Below are 18,252 nucleotides of genomic sequence, written 5' to 3' on the forward strand. Positions count from 1 at the left end.
ACATGCTCAGTTTCAGCCTAACGTTTAATTTTTCAGAAACCACATCCTTCCTGAGAAATCGCAGATGTTAAACGAAATGGAAATGACCCCCGTAGCCCCACCGTGCGAATTTCACTCACCCTGAAATGTGAGATCCACAATCACCTGGTAAACCAACCTTTCGATTATTCGCAGTGGTTTCACGTAACAAAAGAATCAATTAAGTAAATATTTCAGTTACATGTTAATGGTTTCGATATCAATTTCCTTGCCGAGATATAGTAATCAAATTAATTGACTCGTTTAAAATTTTGGAATTAAAAAAATATTTAGAAAGTTAATTTTTCAAAGCGGAAATCAAACCTTTTCACCGGTATTTACATTAGTAAAATCGACTATTGCGGATGTAGGCTATTTATCTCAATAAAAAATGCATCACCTTAGAGTTCCGACAATCACCTTTTCAGTGCGCAGTAAAAGGCAATTAGTAAATTACAATTGAATGCATTAAATCGACACATAATTTCTCTTGCCGGACGGAAATGCATTTTATGGTTGATTCGGATTGGTATAGTTGTCAAGGTCATAATTATAGTGTACCAGTACAATAGACGAGTTATAATATATACATATATATATATATATATATATATATATATATATATATATATATATATATATATATATATATATATATATATATATATATATATAAAATATCTAATGAAGTAACACTGATTTTTAGATGCATAAATTCTGAATGCTTTTAAATTAAACGCATTTGTGCTAAAAATTGAAATATTTTACAGTAAATTAAATGAGAGTATTGTATAATAAACCTTAAATATGTATATATTTCAAATTTCTATTCAGATAAAATAGATTCTGGACAATGAATGGTATTCCTCATCTTCCTCGATATATTTTTTTATGACGTGTTCTACAAATTAAATTTGAAAATCTCCATATTTCTCCTAAAAACTTTTATCGATACTCTTAAAAGTACAATTAGACTTTAATCCGCTACATATAAATAATGTTTCAATAAGAACAAAATTTCAGCACTAACATAAAAATCCTCCTTTTATCCATGCAAATGTCGTATATCATGTACACCAAGATAGCACTAGCGAACAAATGCACAGAGAAACACAAATGAAAATCACAAATATTCCAAATTTTAGGCGGAAAAACCACCTTTCTTAAGGGAAAGAATGAAAAAATTCATGTTGTCAATGATCACATCAATGTATACATGTTTTTATCGTTGTATAACAATAAAATAATATTGAAAAATCAACTAGAATGCTCTGCACGGGCAGAGAGTGAAAGTAGTCTGTTAGTTCCCAAACGTACCCCCAATTAACCCCAGGTAGTATATCAAGAGTAGCACAGCAAAGTGGCATGATTTTACAGCAACGCAGCGAAGGAGGATCATTCAAGTTGGAGAGACTAAAATGGTGTCTCCCCACCTGAGGAACCAAAATAAGATCGATCTCCAGCATAATTTCAAACAAATGGAGCTAATAAAACACTTTATCTTTAAACGATGCAAATAAGCACCCTAATACAAACGGGAACATAGCCCATAACAAAGAATATTAGGTTTTATTGGTAAAATAAACCGTCAAAGTGCTTCCAGCATAAAATACAAATCCTAAATGAGAATTTTACGAGGCACTTTAATTCCATGTTTACCTACTTCTAGGTCAATCAAGCTAGAACAGAAAAATATTTAGAACACTCAATCCTTTTAAAAACAAGTAGTACGTTCTATTTACGAGGTGATTTTCCAATGGAAGCAAAAAACCTATAGTCAACTAATATCATTCAACTGTGTCAATTATTTCAAGCAGTAGGATTATTAAAACAAAATGTCAATCAGCCCATTATGTAGCATGCTCATAAACGGTTCCGCGGAAAAGTTGCTTCGATAACTTTGGCACACAAAAAATCAAAGAAACGTTACGATAAATAGATAAAGCAAACATATCCTCAACGTTCAAATATCAAGACAAATAAACACATTTTTTCCACAAATCGAGCATGATACACACTAAAGAATATTATATCTCATTTTTATTTAGAGATTTAAGCGTATTGATAAACAAAATGATAAAAAATAAGGATAAAAGGTTTAACGGTTACTCCCGCTTCCGTGAATCTTATTTGAGGGATTAAAGTGTCAAAGACATGGGAATCTTCATCTCCGCGGATTGCCTGGAGAATTTTGGTTTTGAATATTTCGAATCGAATTCCGCATTCCGCGCCCGACGTAATTGATCAACCTAAACCATGAGTTATGTGCAAAACACTGCAAAATCAATTGTGAAAACATTTCCGAGGAGGAAGTGACCAATATACCAGCAGGACGATGAACGGTGATTTTCCGTAGTATATAAAAAAGGTTTGAAATCAATAAATCGTGGTTAAAAACTTGCTTGCGATAAATAAGTATAAACTTAAAACACAAATACACACTTTTTCGATATTTTTTACTGGCGTCCTAAAACTAAGACTCATATAAAAATGTATTCAACTGAATTTTACCTTTGGCCAACCTGAATAATATACAGTATACGTGTATGCAGTCTGTTCATTATTAGTAAATGAAAAGGTATATGCGCGCGTAAGTAGCCGAAAATACCTTTAGTAGTACAAATTATCCTATAAAGAACAGTCATTTCAATGGACATGAAGTAATATACGGAAATAATATGCCTAAAGGTAATAATTTGAATGCTCGAAGTATTACAGATGATAACTTCACACTGAATTCATCGACCTTCTCGTACACAATACCCGACCTCCATTGGACTCAGTCACTGAAGAATGTTTTTAATACAACCTGTATAATCAAACTAGAGGGAATATTTCATGAAAAGATATCCACGACGTAAATTTGCTCCGAAATCAAGTAAAATGTCATTTAGAACAGAGGAATGTTCAACGAGGCTGTCACTCAAAATTAAAAAAAAATGCTCTCTTGAATTGATGCGAAGGAAAAATTTACGGACCATTCGTGATGGGAAATATCCAAAGCGGAAAAATGTTCTTGTAGAGATAATGGGAAATATTTAGTAAACATAACTTGATACGAACACAAATTTAATTCTAGAGAAATAATATCCTGAAGATCCTTGCTACTCATCTTCCTCTGTTTGTAACCACATTTTGGCGCGATTGGAGCACGAAAAAGCTCACGGCAATAACTCACGCTGAGAGAGGATTGGATGTTTTTCAAGGGGGCATGACATGGCAGACGCCATATGCAACGGTCAAGGAGCTCATCTTCTCTTTTTAATAACGTCTATTCATCCCATTTTCATAACAAAAAAATCACACGGACGAACAATACAGCTCACCCCATTTTTCACGCAAAATTTTAATACTTTAGTAAATGTTTCACTTTAAAAAAAAACACTTCCGTAGCCGGATGCTGCGGAAAAAAAGACGGATTTCCGCAGAAGTGTTGGAAAACCCGCACTTAAAATTTCCCAGTTTATATGCAGCTCAGCCTACTTTCAAAAGCCTTCGAATCTCCGCATTTGCGTCTACAAAATAATAAAAACGAAAGAACTCTTCATAAATGCACTCGGGTGGAAAATCATAAGAGTAAACATTTACTCATTGGCAGTAGCACATTTTCCTCTCCATTCCTCAAGTGTGCTCACGACCCTAACCCCCTCCCCCCCCATGCCGATACACACGCGGACGAGGACACGCGCTCACACACACACACAGACACACACATACACACAGGGTGTATAATTAGAGCGTCGACATGGCAACGAAGAGAGTGGACGAGGCGAGAAAGAAGAGCTAAGGAGAACGGGGCGGAGGAAAGGGATGATGGAAAGACCACGCGGATAAGCGAGGCGTGAAAGAGGTCGATTTTCAAGGGGAAGAGAGGCTGGGGCACGGATTGGAGTGAGTCAGAAGAGAAGGACGCAAGCGAGGCATGGTAGGTTTTGCTTGCGGTGAAATTAAGGAGACGGGAGGGAGAGGATCTAATCGTGTCAAAGCTCAACTTTCTGCAAATTAAAGAGAAGAGTTGAAATCGAGAACTGAATGAAACCTTTTTGCAAAGGAAACGCGAAGGACTTTAATCTCAAACATTATTATTCCTTCAGTAGGCTCATCCCTAACTGTTACATGGGAGATCAGGTAGAATACCCCTATTTTTTCTTTTATTTTCGATTTAAAAAAAACCAAATACTTAGTAAAAAAAGGCTATTAATTTAACTGAAACATTGTCCCCATATTAATAAAGCAAATAAATTTAATTTTGGGTCCTTCTGTTTGTTGATTTAATTTTCTGCAAAATTATTGCAGTGCATTTTGCGTACATTAAGCGGCTTGAAAATTCATCGAAAATAAAGTAATAATCCAGAAAATGTTTTTTTAGTGATATGCGCGAGAGATAATTATTCATGCAATAACAATTTTTTTGTTACATGAATCCGTGTAATACAAAAAAATGGCCCCGCGGAAACAGCCGTTTCTCGATCACATATCATTATCTTGTCTCATTACCTTAATTTAATAAAAAAAAGAGGAGTTTCACTTAAAAACAGTAGCATTTTCCCATGAAACCCCATTTAAAAGGCAGTTGAGACACTGTTTACTTGCGATTATAAAGTTAGAAGCAAGTAATGTGCGTTGCATTGGAATTGAAAAACTCTATTTGAAATATCATACTCGTACTGTTTTTCAGGTCAGCTTTAAGGTAAAGGATTAATATCTCAGGAGGCACTCATAAAAATGTTTTTACGTTGGATTAATTATACGAATGAAATTATATTTAAAGGAACCGAGCCTAGCCACTCATTTTGGAACTGAATGGTTAGGTTTAATTTCACAGGCATCATTCAGTTTCACCCACTTTTAGGTCTACATGTTTCCTAAACGCGGGGGCTATATGTGGTGTGCGCATTTTGGAAACATAAATTCTGTCTTCGCTGAACATTTGACCCAAATCAACCCAATAGTGCTTTCGTAGTATTCCCATGAGCTGCTAACGTCAGATGGTAATAAAATTTTAAACAGAAACATAATAATTTAGCACAATTGAATAAGTTAGACACATCTTATGGTGGATGTTATATTCAACAAAGTTTTGTAATAAACTTATCACGTTTCAAAATAAAATAATTTAAACTTAAATTTTTTTGTCCACAAATTAGAAAGGAAATAAAAATTAGTTAATAAAAAAATCATAAGCTTGATTCCACATTTAAGTCATTGATTCGATTAATTTCAAAACTAAGACACTATAGTGAATTCCCTACGTTGCAGTACGACTAATGAGGATGGAAAGAAAGTCTGAAAAGGAAAGGCGAACGATATTTAAGGATAATTATATGAAGCCCTCACACATTCAAGGGGAAGTGATACGAAAAGAGAGATAGCATAAGATGTCGGCAAACTAATATTAACCGTAGATGCCTGAGCGATGAATTATCAAGGTATGAAAGGTATTTTTAGGAAACTCACATTTTTAGACAAGTCACGCATTTTTGTCTTTACTACGACGTTAACAAAGTGCGAATGGTATTTCTGGAAAGCTCATATTATAGACAAGGTACGCATTTTTGTCGTTACAACGATAAATTTAACTGAAAAACGGAGGGAAAGTTCATTAAAGATTACCGTATTATCACGATCATTATCAAATATTTCAGGAACTAACTCCCATCCAGCAACCGCCTTTATACTGTTTCCCTAATATTATAATACACAATATCCTCCCTTTGTTATAGTATACTTCTATCATATCTGTCGCATTGCTTTGTTTCATACACAACCTTCCGTCACTACCACATCTACTACATTTCCTTGCCTTGATTGCCACCTCGACTGACCTTTGACACCACCCATAATTCACTCATACACCATTTACGAGATGCAACCCTCATTCATTCTCTCTATATTATCAAACCAAACGAGTGTAACAAATTTCTTCCTTGTGTTTCAATAACCGGTGAAGGAGATCCACATTGTTTCTGAAGACATTCGCATTCCAGGGAATCTATCCTATTTTTATCGCAAACATACCTCGAGTACCCCATACGCTAAGCATGTGCATCACATGTGAAGAAATCCTGGATGGCCCCAGCACTGTAATTTGGGAAAGGGTACTCTTTTAGAGAACGCCATTTTTAAATGCTTGGACAAACAATCAATAATGTTTACACGTTATAACAAAACCTTATCTAGTTTATAATTGATTCATTAATTCCTTCATATTGTAGAGTTACCTACATTTCTGTCCGAAATTCCATCCACTCATAATGTGCTAACAAAACGGTTTCTCCGGCGTTCGATGAGGAGTAAACACCATTTCGAAGAAGCCTTAGCACATATGTATTCTTCCAGGATATAAAAAATAATACATTAATTCTTAAATTTTTCCTCAATTTACCTTTCCAATGCATTTATTTCACTCGTGAAAAACAGCTACTTCCGCTTCGAACGCAATTTAAACTAAATATTATTTCTTATTTCATCGCAGTAAAACTATTCAGAGCGACCACGGCTCTCACCCAGTAATACGCACTGCAACGCCGGCAGCATGGCGATATCATATACGAGTATCTTGATGCGTTCCTGTGTCCAAAAATAACTAGCTTTTTGAAAGTTGGACGTAGGCAAATATCGGTATCATCACTTTCGCCAAACCGTTAGCATGTGATGCTGTAAGTCGTACGAATACTGCTAAGACTGTATAAACCATGCATGTCCTAGATTTCTTGACTCATAAAAGTAAAGTTTTACTCAAGTAATAATAACGTGTGATTAGCCTCGGTAATATGTAAGCTTAGTCTTAAATTGTAAAACATTATTAATATGGTATCACTTTTCGTAGAGTTGGTATGGAAGTAATGCAACTTGTATTTTGAGTTCAAACGCAGCATATTGAATCCATTTTAAGAATGGCCTTCAACACGATCATGTAAGTGGTACGGAAAAATCATTTTCGTGCAAAATTCATAGAATAGTTTATATTCTAATTTTAAATAGCTATAGTTAAGTTAGGTTGAAAATTTACCTAACAACATGGGAACTCCGACTCAAGCCACAAATGTAACTTTTAATCATATCGGATATTATGTTATCAGGGCAAAGTCATGCCAAATTCACAAATGAATAAAGTTATTCCAAATGTAGAATTGAAAAAAGGACAAATGTAGAATGTTAAAGAGAAGTTTTTCAGGGCTTATTTGCAGAAAAAAATAATAGGGTACATACAAATGAACCTAAAACGCCCGGGATTTAATTAATCAAATTAAAAAGTAATCACCAGAGGGAATTCGAGATGATACAAATGAAGAGTTATTTCGCTTCAAGTCACACAAACACGAGTTTTAAGTTTGGAAGCATGCGTCATAATAAATAAAACTTTTTGTTGATCGTTGTGCTCTTTTCATAAGATTCACATGGGAGGTGAGGCACTTTATTAGAGAAGCTAAGGAGGGGAGTGAAGAGGAATTTTAGGAGAATGCAGATATGAGGCAGGGTATTGTTCTCTCGTAAATAACATCACCCGGAGAGCGGGAGGGAGAAGAGAGAGGTAGAAATATTATGATAAAAAGAGCGGAACATCACTCATTATGCGTTCTTTTATGCAGAGAAAAGAATGTCCGAATGGCAAAAATATTCGCAAATTTGGCCCACCAATTATAGAAATGACTCATCACAAAAACAGCCATTTCTAATATTGCGTAACGTTTCTCGGGAGTGGAAATTTTGAAGTTTTTAAAAGAAAAAAGGACGTCTAGTAAAGCCTCTTTTTTTATTGCGAAAATAACTGCAAACCTAAACTAAAAAAATTTTTATTTGCAATTATTCCTAAATATCTGCCTTAAAAATTTAATATTTGATAATTATTCCTGAATATCTGCCTCAAAAATTTGATATTTGATAATTATTCCTAAAAGTCTGCCTCAAAAATTTAATATTTGATAATTATTCCTAAATATCTGCCTCAAAAATGTAATATTTATTCCTCTTTACGCATGTATTATTGAGCTTAATATTCACGGGAATCGGATGAATTATTTACTTTCCGAATATCTGTCGGAGATAATACAAATAAAAAAATAGTATTATCCAGTCAAAGTTTAGGAATAATTGTCTAAATATTTTCTCAAATACATAGAGTGTAATTTTTTTATTGATTATTACTATGGCAAGCCGTGCACTCATCCAAAATTATATTTCACAGGAAGTACTGCTTTTAGGTTTCATTTTTCTCCAAAAATTGCAATTTTAAAGTGAGTTTATTAAAGTAATGAGAGATAATGTCGAAAAGAACCGTTTTTAGGGAAACAAATGGATTGGTTTGTAGCGAATCGTGCATCAAAAAGTTCCATCTTTTAGCGCCTTCCTAGGGCTAAGAAAATGACATATTTATCTTTTGTGTAGATGAATGACGCTCTATGGTTGACGTTTTGAATCAAGAACTTAAATAACCCTGAAGAACCGATGAATTCGAATGCATATTCAATGAAGTGTCAATAAAATTCATAACTCAAGACGCTCGGAAATTGTACAAGCGTAATAATTATTTTGATTAAAGTTATTGAAGTAAATGCATGGACTTGAATGCGTTTGTACCAACATACTTCTAGCACAGACGGTTATTGTCACGCGTTGAGCACAAATCCTTTTAACTTTTATATTTTGCGCCATGATTTATAAGTATCAAAACAAATAAATGTTAAATTCAAAGAAACTGCAGGAGATGCCGAAACATTAAACTTAGTCACCCGCTAACATGCTTTAATGCAACAATCATTCGCCTGAATCAGGATTTGAACCAGGAACCTCCAATGCTTGATCCAGTGATTAATCGCTTAAGCTAGTAAGGTAATCTCTTAAACAAGAAACTTTTGGGGTTTTGAAGAAATAAGGGGTTCTAACGAAATACCGTACATACAATGCCATAGATTTCGTTTCAAATTCTCATTAAATTAAATTATTTCGTAAAATTGATATATTGAAAATAATTGCATTCAACTTTCAATTTAATCGATTCAAAATTCATAACCACTAATTAAAATAAGTCAAAACGTTACGCTGAATATCTAAATCCTCAACTTAATTATTTAACTCCTAATTTTCCTGGATAAAATGTCACATATTTTTTACCCAGTATTTCCAAACTTAATGATATACTCGTGTCAGATTTAACTTCGAGTCCACTCAAAAGTCACCTTAAAATGCTAAATAACTAATTGAGCATTTAGAATTGCTTTTTTGTTCCGACGGGCCACCAGATTGAAGAAACACATTTTATCTCGTCCAGGTCTTAATTAAACCAAACGACGTGTCAACGTAGCGTCTCTGGGGAATCAGGGATAATCACAGGAAAAACAAGATGAATTCAAAACGAATAGATTATTTTGGCTGGCGAGATTCTCGCCGGGAAAAGGTTACGTGGCTCCCCACGGAGTCCAGACAAGACAAAGCTGGAGGAGGGAAGGACACGGAAAGGAAGATCACGGAGAGGCGTGGCACTGACTGGGGGCAACGAAGAACGAAGAATAATTAATTAACGAGGGGAGGGAAGGAGGGACATTGGACGGAGGAGGGCGAAGGACTTCCTACGAAGCAGCGGATGGGAGCAATTAAAACAAATGAGTCCTTAATGAAACCCTGCTTCCCGTCGAGAATTCGACCCCTTGCCATGAATACGGGAGAAGCGAGGCATTGGGCGATTTTCGATCCATTTATTTCACAAAGATACCCAACACTACATTGCTCATCTTTTGATTCTCATTTTCATGATATATCGCTACTTCACAATTTTGCAGGCAAAAATGTTTAGATGTCATTTAAAGTTTTTTTCTTTGTAACAACGAAATGACACCATAATGACAGCAGTTTCTCTCAGGAAGTGGACATTCCCAAGTAACAACACTCGCAAATCCTCACTCTGAAGTTTATAATCTATATATATACATATATATATAATTATATATATATATATTTATATATATATATATATATATATATACTCATATATACAGAAACATATATAAGGAAAAGGGATAGGAACACGTATAAAGGACGAACACAATAGAGGTGGGGAAGGCGGAATCGAACGGATCACAAGAGTAAAAATATCTCCTCAACCGGGACTCGAACACCGGATCTTTCCACTTGCCGGGCGGATGCTCTTAACCACTTGAGCTATCGAGGATATGTAATTTACCCTGAGATCCGTGGGTCTTATATGTCGCCAAGCGCCCCGATTCTTTAGCCAAGAGATGGCGTCAGGGGGCTGTTTCACCCACCAAAGGAGAAATAGACAATACACAAGAGCAAAAGACAGTGGTTAGAATTCATACAACATCATACAGGAAAAGAACAGTGCGTTTCGTGGCACGCATAGCCAGAAGAAAGAGATGAGCCACATTGGCCAAATACACATTCAAACACGAAATCCCGCCAAACGGCGAATAAATACTCATATATACAGAAACATATATAAGGAAAAGGGATAGGAACACGTATAAAGGACGAACACACATATATATATATATATATATATATATATATATATACATATATATATATATATAGATTATAACCTTCAAAGTGAGGATTTGCGAGTGTCACTTGGGAATGTCCACTTCCTGGGAGAAACTGCTGTCATCATGGTGTCATTTCGGTGTTACAAAGAAAAAAACTTCAGTTGAGGGAATATCTTACAAATTTACTAAATGCGACTTGGCACAGAGGTATCCCTGTCGTGTCGAGTTCGAATCCAAATGTACACAACTCTTCATTTTAGAAATAAATAGAAAAATCAGGAGATTTAGATATTGCAGTTATAGTTTATTTATTTACACTTATTTATTTAGACATTTGTTGAAGTACTGTTCAACACTGCAATTATAAGAAGCTGTAACACTTCGGTGGTGAAAAATAATTTACAATGACAACCATAATTATGTCAGTATTTTTTTCAAGGCCACTAAAAATGCCTTCCACCCACATTCAACTGCGTCTTTTGGGCTCCCACCTATGAAAACACACAAAAATAGTTAGATGTCTCAAAACTCAAGGTCGTGTGAGCCTATAACGAAGCTGGTATTGTCATCTCTGATGTTATCTGCGTCCAGAATTGCTTAAATAAAAGAAGCTTTGGAGTGAAACGGCTTTTCTCCCACGGAGAGAACTTATTCAGTACTTAATATAATTGCAAGTTACGATATGTTTTTTCAGTTAAATATAACAGCTTTTTCCTGAATGAACTGATGTTTACATAGATGAAATATTAAGTACAGTTTACCAATACAAAATTAAGGGAAGCATATCACTGTAGCTAGGGAGATGGATGATAATCCCGCGGTATTCTCACTTGTCGTTAGAAGAGACTGAAAGATCGGGAAGAAAACACCAAAAACAACCCCCCACTTTATCTAGGGTACCGCCTGTGATGAGTGTGGGTCCTTTGTTTGTGAGTGGCCATAACGGCTGGTTCACGATCTACCCAAGTGTTTGCCCTGTCTGGAAACCCGTAAGGGGAGAAGGGTACCCTGGTGAGTGAGTTCTCTTGCACCCAACTGGGCGTCGGATGACCGATATCGACTGGAGAGCAATAACGTACTTTGCCCCTGGAGCCTCGGTCTGGCCTGGCCCTGGCCCAGCCTTTAGTGTGAAGTGCCCCCTGACGGAGTGTAAAAAGGCTATACACGAAATCTCAGACTGATTATAACCCCTATGACGTATCTCACGCAATAATATGTTTCAATTAATCTGTAATATATGTAGCCTTTTTTAATATTTCATATAATAATTATTAACGCCTCTTATCCGATTTCTGCGCAGCTACTAAGAAGATATTAAGTTTTTAATAAGCTGTAAGTGAAGCAAAATGGCTATCGATGTCGGTGCAGACAGCAATCAAAATATCCCTGCCATAAATACTGTTGAATAATATGAAAAATAGTTCCATTTTCATGAAGGAAAACACTTTAATGGATTCGGATATATAAACGGTTATATACGACATACTTTGATAAATTAACGAAAGTTAAGAAATTAAGTATTTGATATTGAAGGCTACTAACAATTATCAATAAATTGGGTCCGTATCTCTTTTCTAGCATTCAATACAGAATACTCTGTCGAAAGTTATGCATTATACTATATGTAAAGTCATGTAAATTAAGGTATGTGCAAATTACAAATTTGTAGTACTAGAAATATCCAACAGGGAAAGACGACCATAACTTTTACATTACAATGTATCTCTGAGCAATAGACCCCTGGAGTGCAAAATTGATCAAAATCAAATATATTTACATGCACTCTTGCATGTAAATATATTAAATAAATCAAGTAAGTTCAATTATTGGGTAATATCGAGCGAGAAAAATGTGCATAATTATTTTGGTTGTAGGATAAAAAAATCAACATAACCAGCACTGTATTAAATATCAGAATATATCAGATAAAAATATAAATATAGCAGAAATGTAAAATTGAATAAAATATTGGCTTCAGCTATTTCACTAAACGGGAAATTACCAGAATAAAGGGAAACGTCTCTTTTCTCAAACTTTTCTGAGAGAGAAATAAAACCACCAGTTTTCGAAACAATAACGATTCTTTGAGGGTAATGGAATCGAAATTGATGAACCGCCCTAAGATACTGCGACGATAAAAACTCAAAAGCGGAAACAATGAGGGTAGGGTTCAGGGTTAGGGATGGATTCAGGGAAGAGAATGCTTTCACGCATGGAAGAAATAAAAGAAATCACCAAGGCTGTCTTTTTAACTCCCTCGCAGAAAGGGACACGCAGGAGTCGGACTGAGAAACGAGAAACTAGCGATCCGGGGTTGGGGGTTGGGGAGGAGTGAAACGGAGAGAGAGTGAGAGACATAAAGCGAAGGCCTCGGGATTGATTCCGGGTCGAGAGGCCGAAAAAATGAGCGGCTCGCGTTATGTCGATTGACCCATTCAGAGCGGGACAATGCGTATTGATGGCTTCAATACAACCGCAGCGGTTGCCAGGGAGACAGCTCGAGAGATTGACAAGCAGGAACTGAAAAGGGAAGCGAACACGAGAGGAATGCTCTGTTGTGAAAACAAAGAGAAGATATAAAGTGAGCGTTGCAATGTAGTTTTTTGGCACAAACTAAATTGGAGTGACATTCCACGACAAGTGTGGACAGAAAAATGTACAAAAAGTATAAAACGTGTGTGTGTGTGTGTGTGTGTGTGTGTGTGTGGAAGAGGAGCACGCCAACCTTTTAGAAAAACTGCCACACTAAGGTCAGATGTTATGCTGGGAAAACTATGATCGAAGGAAAGCGAGTCATTTGAAAATGATATTTACGATAATTGTAGGGTTTCGAATACATCACATAATATCTATGAATACATAAACCATTAGCTTAAAAATAAGCAAATGGCCTATGAGAAAATAATATTTCTGAGTTCGTTTTACAAAAGAAAATGATAATCCGGTATTTTTCAACAAATTTTAGGTCAAGGAAGTATTCTTGAGGTCCTTATGATGTGACTGGCTACTTCGGTCTGGAAAAGGAGACGTATAATTCTAAGTAAACACAAAAATAAAAATTACTACTTCTTTATTTTTAACCGTAAATTATATCCAAAATTGATTTTTTAAATCCACTTTTTATAAACTTTTACAGAGTTAAGACTGAAAAATTAAGCATTATGTTTCCAATGCCATGATTATATAAAATTATTCTACTCTATGTGTTTCCCAACATTTATTGAGTATTATACTTAATTCGTTAAGCCAAAATTACGCTGTAAAGTAGAATTGATAGTATTCACAAAAACACAGATATTTCATCAGCCCTTACCCGCTGAGTGAAGGCACTCGGGAGCACCAACAAACATCGAAACACAGCCTTTATTAGTGCTTTCAAACTTTTATTGGCTTTCAAATAAGCAGCCCAAGCTACTTAGCCGTAAAAAGTCCTAGTACGTTGTAATTACTTAATAGGGAAAATCAAATACACTTTAAGTTATCACCCGTAATCGAGAGTATATAAAAATAAAATTATGCATGGGTGGGCAGTGCTAACTCTCGAGATTTTATTCGTGGCAAATATGAAAAAGTTAGTCTTGACGTTAATCACAACGGAGGAGATTATCTCAATCCAATTTAAGTTCAAAATTAATTAAACATGGCATAATTCATAAAGGCTCATATGATTTCCTATTCGGGGTCACTCATAAGAATATTAATTTAGCGAGAAAGTCTGTTTTCCGACCAACGTACATGAAATTAGTTCGTACTTACAATTACTTTGCATGAAAATACGGGCTAACATCTTTATGAAGAGTCCCTTCAGTCGCTAGTACCATTTTTTTGCGACGAAAAACCTTGTATTCCGCAACAGTTGCCTCTTTGATTTCTCAGCCGTGATCGAAGTGAAACCATGAACTCTGAAGTGCCGAGCAAACTGCACGATAAATTTTATCAAGCCACACGCTGAGCTTTACGATGTGACGTGGAATATGAATTTCTCTCCCTTATAACTATTTGCAAGGACCCCAAAGAATAAAAAAATGGAGGCATAATTTCTTTTACAATCATTCTTCCACTCTCCACTTTTCCTGCTGGGGTTGAAAGGATGAGTGTAGCGATTGGAGAAAGAAGAAGTTAAACGAGTGGAATGATTACGGCTTCAAATTCCACTGAGTAGCCTAAAAGATTTAATGGCTAAGAGATTCAGTTACGAGAACCCTTTTTATGTTATTTCATTCTTCTACATGGAGCTCAGCAAGTTTAATATTAATTTCATAATTTTTGTATATGACCTACGGTCAAAAGAGATCATTGATTTGATTCTAATTTCATACTGTTAATTAAATTATCTCACATTTAATTGGACCCAAGCATCTGAATATTTCAAAGGTCAATGACAATAAATAACCTATTATTCATTCAAAAATTATTTTTGGAAACTAACGAACAAATAAATATTCCAAATATTTATATATAGATTATCTACAGACCAGGAAGTGAAGTATCCTCGTGAAGGCAGATGACATGACGTCAAAACCCGGGTCGTGTACATCAAATACATTCATGGAATATAAAGTTGCTCATTTGATTCTACATAGTACGGAAATATATCCACCAATCGACTCCATGCACTATTAAAATAATATTTACCTAGTTGTAACTAAATTATATCAATAATAAATAGATTACTTTGCGACCCGGTCCATTGCTAATCATTGATTTCTTCCTTCCGGACGACCAACTGCCCGAAGCGTGAACAATTTGGCAGGTTAAACCGAAAAAATAAATCAAAAGGATAGAGTAAATACTATACCCTTTTGTAAGATAAGCAGAGATACAAAATAGCATTACATTACATTAGCAATAAGCATAAATACAAAGATAGCATTCAATAAATCAGGCATTGATTTCATTTATTGGAAAAGTAAGTATGTAAATAGTGTTCAAACTCGAAATTTATACTGGGTAAAAAAAATATAGGCTGTGATAATGTTTGCCGTTACTCGGTGGCATTTCTCCATTGCACCGATTACAGAATCACAGAAATTCCACAATTACTACTCATTGTCGACCATGGTTTCACTTCTGTGTGGCATCATTACGATCTGATGATGCCACACAATGGTGAAACCATGGTCGACAATGAGTAGTCATTGTGGAATTTCTGTTATCTATATAATCTTACAGGCATTCAGGATTTTATTATACTCCATAAGTCATATTTTGTGCATAGGTCTATCTATGTGTGGGTAAAGCGTCTGTATTATAAATAGTAGGACGCACAATGTATTTTAAAATATATCAACATATAATTATTATATTTACTTGTAAATTAAGATATTTCAAAAATAATTGTGAGGATAGATTCGGTATGTGAACCTATTTCACTAATTAGGACGCAACCATTTCCATTAAAACATAAAAGTAATTAGAAAAATGTCATTTCTATATAAGGAACTTTTTCAAAATTTTATCTGAGGGACAACAAAGAGATAAGACAAAGATAATAAACATATTACATCAATGAAATAACAAAAATTCAAATTTAGCCGACTGAACAAATTATTCTAGCGATTGGGAGTTCATGAATAGGGGATAGAGAGAGTTAGGTGTTCTATTACCACAGAAGTTTATGATCATATATTGGTAATGATTTGCTAGGCATTGGAAGGACGTGAGCGGAAAATTAATAGCAGCGATGCTGTTAATAAACTGCGTATTATAAAGTTTAAGTTAGTCTTTCAGACTATGGGGTGTGATCACTGGTGAAATGGTTACGGGAAATATTTGACAAGCACGGTATGTAGTCAATTACATACAAACTAAAGGAAATAAATCCTCAAATCGAGGAATATACAGAATATCAACACTTGGAGATCACTAACTGAAACATTGTACTACTACAAACCATTTAATTAATGAAATACTAAATAGTGATTTAATAAGTTTTTTAGAGAAACATCTACATTAGATCAACAAATGTGGAAGTAGATTATGTTACAAAAGGAAAAATATTTATAATTAAGGGCTCAATGGATACGAATGGTAGAGACGTAAGGATATAAGAAAAGGTTGATTTAAGCTTTCTCGGGTCTTCCGTCCGGTGGAAGACTCGAGTGAGGCCCCGACCCTTTATCAAGCTGATACACCGGGAGAGCACCAGGTCATACTTCATAAAAGAAAAGGCTTTTGAATATTCTAATACGGTATGTGGCATTAAGAGCATATACATTACATAAACTAACATTGTTTAATTTAGATATTGATTTGAAAAGAACAACTTTAATATCCAACTCTTTCGCCGAAATGGGATGTTAGTTGCTGACGCCCAATTATGCAATAGGTATCAGTATAAACACTAAAGACTTATAATTAAAACAATCTAATCTCGCATTTTTTATCTTCTTTCACAAAATCCTTTCTGTTCGCTATTTATTTTATCAATTTAGTTGTTGGAAGGGAGTCGGCGGATTAAAACTGGATCAAAGATGTATTGGGAGGCTGCAGTAGGGGGGATATTTAAAAGATTTTGTTAGGTAGGCGAGGAGGAAACATCGTTCTGACCTGAAGAGAACCTACGAGAAGCACAAGAAAATAAAATCACAGATCATAAGATGAACTGCAGTGCACGGAAACTTTGTGGAAACCCTTCCAATTGAGTACTACGTAATATTCAAGCCGTGTCAAAAACCTTTCATGATGTATTTACGATAATATTTCCGTTCGTGACCGATACCTCCGGAAAATAGGAAATGTGACGAACAAATCGTAACCTAATACTAACGATACTATTGGCACAATAGAAGGATTAGAGCTTCCATTAGTAAGCTGTAAAAAAACATGAAATTTAACCCCATTTCGAAGGGCACCGATATCTGCATTCGAATGTGTTCCATCGTGTGACATACGAAGGAAATGCGAAAATCAGATTATCAGGGTCTGAGTTCCGGTTTTAGGTGACCGAGTTTAGATGCGAGGAGAAAGGAAAAGGAAGGGAGGAGTAAAGTGGATGGAGCCGGTGAAGCTCAGCCTTCCCATGCTCTCGAGTGATGACCGTCTAGGGAGCAATTCACTCGCGACTCACGAAGTTTCATCTGCGGGTCGCACCGCGGCGCCAGCGTAGAGTTTTGTCCGATCGATTATTCTCGAGCCGATTGGACGGTGGGGAGTGAAAACGAAAGAGTGAAGGAGGAAAGCAGGAGACGAAGAGAAACAGAGATGGAGAAGAAAAGACTCGAAGTAAACAAACTAAGGATTAATGGAGTTGAGCCCCATCGAAGAAAAATCTCTTTCTGTAATAATCCCTTGGATAAATCTTTAGTTTAATCTTTAAAGACTACCAAAACTGTAAACTTATGGGGAAAGATTTTTTGGGTAATTACAAAGATAGCTGGATATTCATTAAAAATTTTAAACGTAATAAGAATTCTGAATACACGGGAACGTGTGTAAATTAGCCTCTGTTTAATTAAATCCCTATAACGATAAAAATATACGATATGATTGACAAGAGGACTTGCCCATGTATACGTCTTATAATTATAAAGGAATATATTTCAATATAAATTATATTCATTTTTTACTATCCAATAGGTTATCTGACTTGTAAACACTGTCGTTATTATTGTCTAAATAAGTTCTCCGTTACACTAAGTAAATGCACTTGTCCAGTACCTCTCTTGAATTAACATCGGTTGCTTTTGTAGTCGGCGGGTCATGTAGGAAATAAGGGCAGGAATTCAATTAG

The 18,252-nt window shown here is 35.3% G+C and overlaps 1 protein-coding gene across 1 annotated transcript in view; it reads right to left on the reverse strand.

The window, feature by feature from the left end:
* Positions 1 to 4,005: 4,005 nt before the first annotated feature.
* The window catches only part of LOC139699861 (titin homolog), a 271,695-nt gene continuing 257,448 nt past the window's right edge, over positions 4,006 to 18,252 (reverse strand). Inside the window, exons 2-3 of the mRNA XM_071598286.1 lie at positions 6,037 to 6,099; positions 4,006 to 4,013 (exon numbers count right to left, since the gene is read on the reverse strand). Coding sequence (XP_071454387.1) covers positions 4,006 to 4,013; positions 6,037 to 6,099 — 71 coding nt within the window. The remainder of the gene's footprint in view (positions 4,014 to 6,036; positions 6,100 to 18,252) is intronic.

Source organism: Hetaerina americana, unplaced genomic scaffold (genome assembly GCF_022747635.1).
Source record: "Hetaerina americana unplaced genomic scaffold, ioHetAmer1.1.p SCAF_94, whole genome shotgun sequence".
NCBI lineage: Eukaryota > Metazoa > Arthropoda > Insecta > Odonata > Calopterygidae > Hetaerina > Hetaerina americana.